At 46.5% G+C, this 7479-nt stretch overlaps 1 protein-coding gene across 1 annotated transcript in view; it reads right to left on the reverse strand.

Moving 5' to 3' along the window:
* Positions 1 to 3931, reverse strand: part of PRSS8 (protease, serine 8) — a 16448-nt gene extending 12517 nt beyond the window's left edge. The window contains exon 1 of the mRNA XM_015422640.1: positions 3754 to 3931. Coding sequence (XP_015278126.1) covers positions 3754 to 3808 — 55 coding nt within the window. The 5' untranslated portion in view covers positions 3809 to 3931. The remainder of the gene's footprint in view (positions 1 to 3753) is intronic.
* Between the last annotated feature and the right edge of the window lie 3548 nt (positions 3932 to 7479).

Consider the following 7479-nt stretch of genomic DNA (forward strand, 5'->3'; position numbering starts at 1 on the left):
GCCCTCAAACCTCTACAAATTTTCCATCCTGGAGTTGGCAACCCTGAACAACAGTGGCCTGCAGAACACAAAGCTGAGTGCAAAGAATGTTAGAGACGCACTTCTCAGTTCATCCCGGGGGGCAGATCTGGGCCACCGTCCTCTTCCTGCTTGAGTTCTAAGGCCAGTTTCCCCCTCCGCCCCTGGCAATACCTTTGCCAGACATCAAATTTTAACCTGGTTAATTCCAGTCTAATCCCGCTGTTTCCAGGAAAAGGAAAAGACTCTGCAAGAAACCCCTCCAGATACAATGGCCTTGCCACTTATTTCTTGACAGAAGCTCCATGCTTTCAAAGCTGCAATAGAAGACAGAATTTCGACAGGTGCAGCAGCATGCCCAGCATGGCAACGCAGGAACTCATGTGAAAAAACCCTACCCAATTGTTTGTATCAAACCCTACTGTTAAGAGGCCCATCAGGAATACCGAGGCTCTACTCAGGTTCACACCCTGTTGTTCAAACTGATTTGACACTCTAAGATGGACATCTTGCAAATTGTTCATCATTGCTCAGGGAATGCTATGAGTCTAATTTCTTTTTCTTGTTTAAAAAACAGTGGGGCTACAGATTGTGCAGATCGGCTGCAATCCCTCTTTGATATGAGAAAGGCACTCTGCACGTGCTCATAAGTACCTTTTACTTCGCAATCAATCTCCAGGGCTGAGCCCCGTCATTGAAAATAAGTTCAGAAGTCACACTACGATGAACTTTTAAACCCTGGGGAAAGACTAATTTATTCCTTTCCTGTATTTTGATGTCTCCCAATTTAAGAAATCACAGTCAATCAATGGTGTGATTTTCAACTGATTAAATTGATTCCATTTGCATAGAACTGGTCTAAACAAAAGAAGCCTCTTTTGTTTTAACAGCAGGCACTGCCTGAGAATGGGCATCTCCCTCTCTTCTCACACGGGAAGGAATGCTTCTCTAACCATGGAACATGCCATCGGGCTTTTTACAAGCACTTGTATTAAAAACAATGTCGGAAACATTTAATCAGGAGCACCTATGTAATCCAAACACCCTACACTGCTGTTGCCCAGAGGCTGTGGTCCAAGAGGATCCAAATTTTTACTCCTGCCACGGGCTTTTTACAAGCACTTGTATTAAAAACAATGTCGGAAACATTTAATCAGGAGCACCTATGTAATCCAAACACCCTACACTGCTGTTGCCCAGAGGCTGTGGTCCAAGAGGATCCAAATTTTTACCCCTGCCACGATCTACTCAGCCCCAGCTCCTTCCCCCTAGCTACAACATGGGGACTATTTCGGCCTACCTTATAGGAGTGTGGTAAGAATTACAAGAAGGTAATATATGCAGAGTGTTTTGAATGATTTGGAAGGGCTAATAGAGGCATCCTATTATATTCAATTAGCTGACTACCCAACTCAATGTCACCATCCTAACCTGGATGCCAGCCTGACCCAGTCTCCTGTGATGGAAACTTCAGGATGGAAATGAGGGATGCCAGCCTCCAGGTGGGACCTGGGTTCACCAGACCACAGGGATCAGTTGGCATAAGAGATCTCCTGTCAACACTAGGTTAAATACACCCAGATTAGTGAAGGATTCCCCCCCCCCATATTCACACGAACACACACACGTCATGTACACACACACACCAAAAAACACCAGAGTCTGCAAATCACCACTGCCTTTCTCTCTCTCTTTCTCTGTCCGGTTACAAGGAGTTTCGAGTTGTCCAAAGAAAGATAACGGGAGTTTCACAAGCTGATTTTCTTGTTTGTTCAAAAGGGGGGGGGGGAGAGAAGAAGACACACTAGGAGAATATCGAGGGAGCAGTGGAAAGAAAAGCCAGGTCCCTCCCCCTGCTGAGACCCAGTTGCTTGTCTTAAGTGATTCAGCCGATGTCCCACAATTGTTTCGGTGGTGGTTTATTTTTGAAAGGCATTCATGATGGCTGATTCAGGGCTACAATAGCAGCAGAGTTTAAAAAACAAAACAAAAACCTTTCCTCACTAATTTTCCTGATGTCCTCCTGCTGTGCTACTTGCCTTGGGGGTGCGGGGTATGTAGGTTTTGTCCCCTCAAGGCAAAAAGCAGCTTTGAAGGTGACCAACACTGGAGAAATGGCACATATGTATGATGGGGAGAGATCTTTAAAAAAAAACCAACTTCCAATCTGTGGCTGCAGTCCAAATCAGAAAACTGATCATGGATCTCACCTAGGCTTGACTCTCTTCCGCTACTAGAGGAAAATACCTTTGAACAAGTACAGTCTGTATTTCCTTTGTCACCAAATCATACTGTGTATCTGAAATTAAGGAGCAGGGCATCCAGGTATGTAGGGGTGGGGGGGAGACAGGATTTGTAAGCAGATAGGAGCCCAGCCCTTTTTTTGTTTGAAAAAGACACCTCTTCCTTCTAAGCTTGTGACATTTTCCTTTTTCTTTTTTGGCAGGGCACCCTTGCCTTTAAGAGCTGTGTGGCAGGCTCATATTCAAGAAGGGCAGCCTTTTAGCAAGGTGGCTGTTTCATCTGCTGAACACCTGCCTGTGTCATGTTAAGAACACAGGAACCTCTACCAAAAGGTGGCTAGCCTACTACCTTCCAAGCCCCAAGTCAGGAAAGAAACAGAGACAGAGAATGAGAGATCCTTCTCCCCCTTTCTATCTGAGTTTCCCAACACTCAGACAACCTTTGTCCTCCAGGAATGTAGCACCCACCCCCGCCCCATCCCACCCTCCCCTAACCATACACTCAGCACTGATTTCAGGAACAAGAAGGCTGACCTACATGTGTTAAAATTAAAAGGCAACCACCACCAATTTTAAAAAGCAACAGAACTTCAGTCCAAGAATCTCTGAAAAAGCGTCAGAGCAGTGTGGAAGCCATTCCTCGTTTTAAAAGAATTTCTTTAAGAGGTGCCGTCAGCCCTGAATTCCAGTGGCCAATGAAGCAGACATCCATAAGTCATAATTGAGCGTCGCGTTTTTGTTTTTAATTGGCTGTCATTCAGCGTGGCAGATTCAAGGTTTAAAATTGAGCCCTAGAGCCTGTTTCCACTATCAAGGCTCAATCTAGGAACGCCATAAAGCAAAAAAAAGTGTTTTTTTGGAAAGGGCAAGTGTGTCTCCAAGCAGACGCAGAGTTCCTCTTCTTCCTTGCAGACGAATCGCCCTTCAACCAGCCTCCACAGCTTCTTCTCTTTGGCTATGGGATTCCCAAGGCGACAAACCAGATCATCCAAACCAATGCAAGTTCCAGCCCTTCAGGGCAGCTGCTGGTAAACTTTGGTGAATCACGGCATTGATCCTATAGATTCCACATACCACAGGGACCCATAAGTAGTCCCACCTGGCTTTGGGGCTCTCTCCGTGCCTCCTGTTCAAATCGCCCGGGGGGCTTCCTGACCCCAAACAGGGCCTTCCATCTTGCCTCTCTCGACACAGTCAACAACACAACAGCCTCCCAAAGACATACCCCAAAGTCTCCCCGTGGGCCCTCGAACCTTAAAACCGAGCTGCTCCCCACCCCACCCCAAAGTTCCCAAAGGCAAGGCGGGAAAAAAGCCCCTAGGAGCCGTCCCTAAACTTGACTCCGCTCTCAACGGGACGCAGAGGCGGCGAAAAGCGCCCAAAGGCAGAGAGGGAGGGAAGGAAGAGGAACGCGGCGCCCGGGAGCGGAGGGCGGCAGGTGGCAAGGGGCGAGAGCCCCAAGGAAGCCAAGCCGGCGGCCTTGCCTACTCACCACAGGCCAGCAAGAGGCCCACGAAGAGCCGCCCGGGTCCCAGCAGCCTCCCCATGGCGCGTCCAAGTCCAAGAGCCCGCCGCCGAGCTGCGCCAGGTAGTCCCGCGGGCAGGTGAACTGAGGAGGGAAGCCACCTGCCCGGTCCTGCCTTTCTGGGCTTGACGGACAAGTCGTCCGACCTGTTGGGGCCGGGCCGGGCCGGGCTCGCCGCCAGAGCCAGTCACTCCCCCGGGGCCTATTTGCATGTCTCCCTGCCTGGCTCACCTGGCGCAGGTGGTGGCGACTCCTCCTACTCCTCTTCGCGCATGCCTCTCACAGGGAGGGAGGGAGGGAGACAGGGCTGGCCGCTCCTTTCCCAGGGGCCACGAGTTCCAGCCATTTGGTGGTGGGGACCTGGGGTCAAATTTATTTATTATATTATATTTTATTATATTTCTATCCCGCCCTCCCCGCGAACGTGCTCATGGCGGCTCACAGTTTAAGACACCACCGTGAAAAAATTTTTTTGGGGGGGGGGGTTTAAAATAAGAAAATATCATGTGGCTTCTCAAAGACAAACCCGTTTACAGTGGCAAATGCTTGCAGGGAGCCATTTTTTTAAAAAAAATAAATGGGCTGGTGTTTGAAGTGCCGCAAAATTCTTCATTTGGCTGCAGCAGCAGACTTATGAGGGCACATTGGCACAACTCTCGGAGAGCCAATGTGGGGTGGTGGTCTAGGAACTGGGAAGCTGAGGTTTGAATTCCCACACTGCTGTGGAAGCTTGTTGCCTGGGTGACCCTGGGGCTGTCACGGGTTCTCAGAATAACCTACCTCATAGGGTTGTTGTGATGATGAAATGGAGGAGAGGAGAAGGGTTTAAACTGCTTTTTGTCCCTATTGGATATAAATAAAGTAAATAAGTAAATAATTTCTGCTATAGCAACAGGATTTTTATATGCAGACAAGACAAATGCAGTGATATCAAAGTTGTGTGGAGATAGCCTGTCATATTTATGCCTCTGGAATTAATCTTTGTACATTATATTAGGTAGGTAGGTACATTGGACTGGTTTAATTTGGTGTACGAAATGCTAGAAACTAATTTTTATATGTTTGTTTCCAAAACCATCCTCTTACTGTCAGGCGCTCAGAACAAGATATGTAATTTCTCCCTTCCTCTCCATTTTATCGCTACAACATTAAGTTACAACAGGTGACCCAGTGATTGTCGTGGCGGACAGAATTTGAACCCTGATCTCCTTGAGTCAAGTCTAGCGCGGTATCTAATTTGCCAGTCTTCTTGCGGACCCAAAACACTCCTGTAATCCCACCGCTATGAGGGACCCATTTTAAATTATTTTCTGCATCTGCCTTCCCCCTTTTATCTTGGATGACTAGATGCATAAATGGGTGGCTGAGATCCTCTGTCCGGTTGTGCAGAAGATTTATTTAGGATCTGTGCAGAGCTATAGGAAGGGACAGTGTGGTGCAGGATTCTGTTGGACTAGGACCAGGGAGACCCAGGCTTGTACCTACAGGCTGCCATGGAAGCTTGCTGGCCGGATGACTTTGGGCCCGTCTCGTACACCCAGCCTAACCTACTTGACAGGATAAAATGGAGGGGAGGAGAATGTTGTGAGCCACTTTGGGTTGGTGTTAAGCTGGAAAAGAGGAGTACTGGTAGTCCTCAGCCCAACAGACGTCTGTCTAGTCTCGGCCAGGGCAGTCTCTGCCTGGCTCTTTTTGCAGCAGGAACTCATTTGCATATTAAGTGACACATCCCTAATGTAGCCAATCCTCCAAGAGCTTACAGTAGCCCCTGTAAGAAGAGCTCTGTAAGCTCTTGGAGGATTGGCTACATTAGGGGTGTGTGGCCTAATATGCAAAGGAGTTCCTGCTATAAAAAGAGCCGCTCCAGAAAGAGATTAGGGTCTAACAAGCAATCACTGGCAGTGAATAAGAAAACAATTTTATTTATATTAAGTAGACACTGCCACAGAGTATAATTGGAAGGAATAGTTTGTATACTGTTCCAAAATTGCATGATATTTCTGTTGTAAACATGTTATATGGAAAATAATAAAATATAATTTTAAAAAGGGGGCCCTGACGGATCTTTTACAGTTCTGCAGGGCCTGGAAAACAGAGTTCTTCTGCCAGGTTTTTAGTTGAGGCAGCGGACGTCTCATAATATCAGGCCCCTCCTGCTCATATTGCTGGATTAAACTGCTCATATTGCTGGACTGAGCTGTTTCTTACAACATGGGAGCCCACAGTTCAGGCCTTATACTCTCTACATCGCACAGAGCCAGGATATTAGGAAATTTTAAAAGCTGGTATTATTTATATTTTATGCTGTAACCCGCCCTGAGCCCCTTTGCAGGGAGGGTGGGATAGAAATCAAATAGCTCAATTGAATCAATCACTCAATTAGTGAAGTAAATAAAATAAATAAATCTGTTTGGGTTTACACAATGTCTCAAGGCTCAGGAGCTGCTGCTTTACATCTGATATTTCTCTTTCTCTCCCGTGTGTGTGTGTATGCGCTAAACAACAAAAAGAAGATTGTTGTAGTGGTTAAAAATCCATGCATCCCACTCACAGAACTCACTCATTGGTCCACCAGTCGACCAATGCGCTCATTCAGTTTTAATGCCCCCAGTTAATCATTTGATTTCAGTGCTCCTACCAATACCTACTGGCGTACAGGATCAGACTGTCTGCCTTTCCAAGAACTCTTCTTCAAGCAGAAGCTGAAGAGTTCTGTGATGCCCAGAAGTGTGCATATCCCTGTGCCAATGATGTAAGTGCATATCCCTGTGCCAATGATGTAAGATAGCGGCTTTCCCATTTTGTGCCCTCCCAATCAAGCCGTTGTCGTCTTCTGAATTTGTGTGTGCAAGATAGGAATTGCTTAATGTTATTTTCTTCCATCTAGTCTCACAACAGTTCTTGGAAATCAGATTCATTTCTACAGCAGAGGAACTGAGGCTGAAGTCACTGGCATGTGTGAGTCTCCTGCCGAGCCCATGGCTCCGAAGGGATTTGACTCCGTAACATTTGGATCTAAGCCCAGCTCATCATCTGAGGTGTCACCCTGACTCTTAACGATTATGACATGATGTTTCTTTGTTTCCGTCATAAAGCATTATGAAATTAGACAGAAAACTGTGGAGGATGTCAGCTTCTGTCACGTCAAATGAATCATATGCATAGAACTGGCAAAACTGACATTTTGCTGCCTGTTTCCCGTATAGTATTGTAAGTTAATTCTTGCCACGTTGACAATACATAGAATTTCCGACAAAAAACAGCCCTGTGAGGTAGAGAAAAAGAGTGACTGGCCCAAGGTCACCCAGAGGGCTTCTATGGCAGAATGGCAATTTGAACCTGGATCTTCCAGATCTTAGTCTGAGGCTCTGCCTGGGTTCCCATTACACTTCCCATTCCTGTGTGTGATTGTACCTGGTCCCTAATCATTACATTGTCTGCAACGGTATCTTGTTTTACATCTATAATTCCACCATTTGCATGATATATTATTGTAGGGTTACATTAGCCAGGAATTTGTAAGGTCTCATTATGCTGGACACAATATTATTGTCAGTCTCCCCATTAGATGGCCTGTAATTGTGTAGCCTTGTGTACAGTTCACAGTTGCATATCAATAGCGTCTTCAGTCTCTCAGGGCTGATGTGAGAGGAGAGAGAAGAGAAATTTATTTGGATAATTACGGCCTACTTT

Source organism: Gekko japonicus, unplaced genomic scaffold, assembly GCF_001447785.1.
Source record: "Gekko japonicus isolate JY-2015 unplaced genomic scaffold, Gekko_japonicus_V1.1 scaffold1980, whole genome shotgun sequence".
In the NCBI taxonomy this organism is placed as follows: Eukaryota; Metazoa; Chordata; class Lepidosauria; order Squamata; family Gekkonidae; genus Gekko; species Gekko japonicus.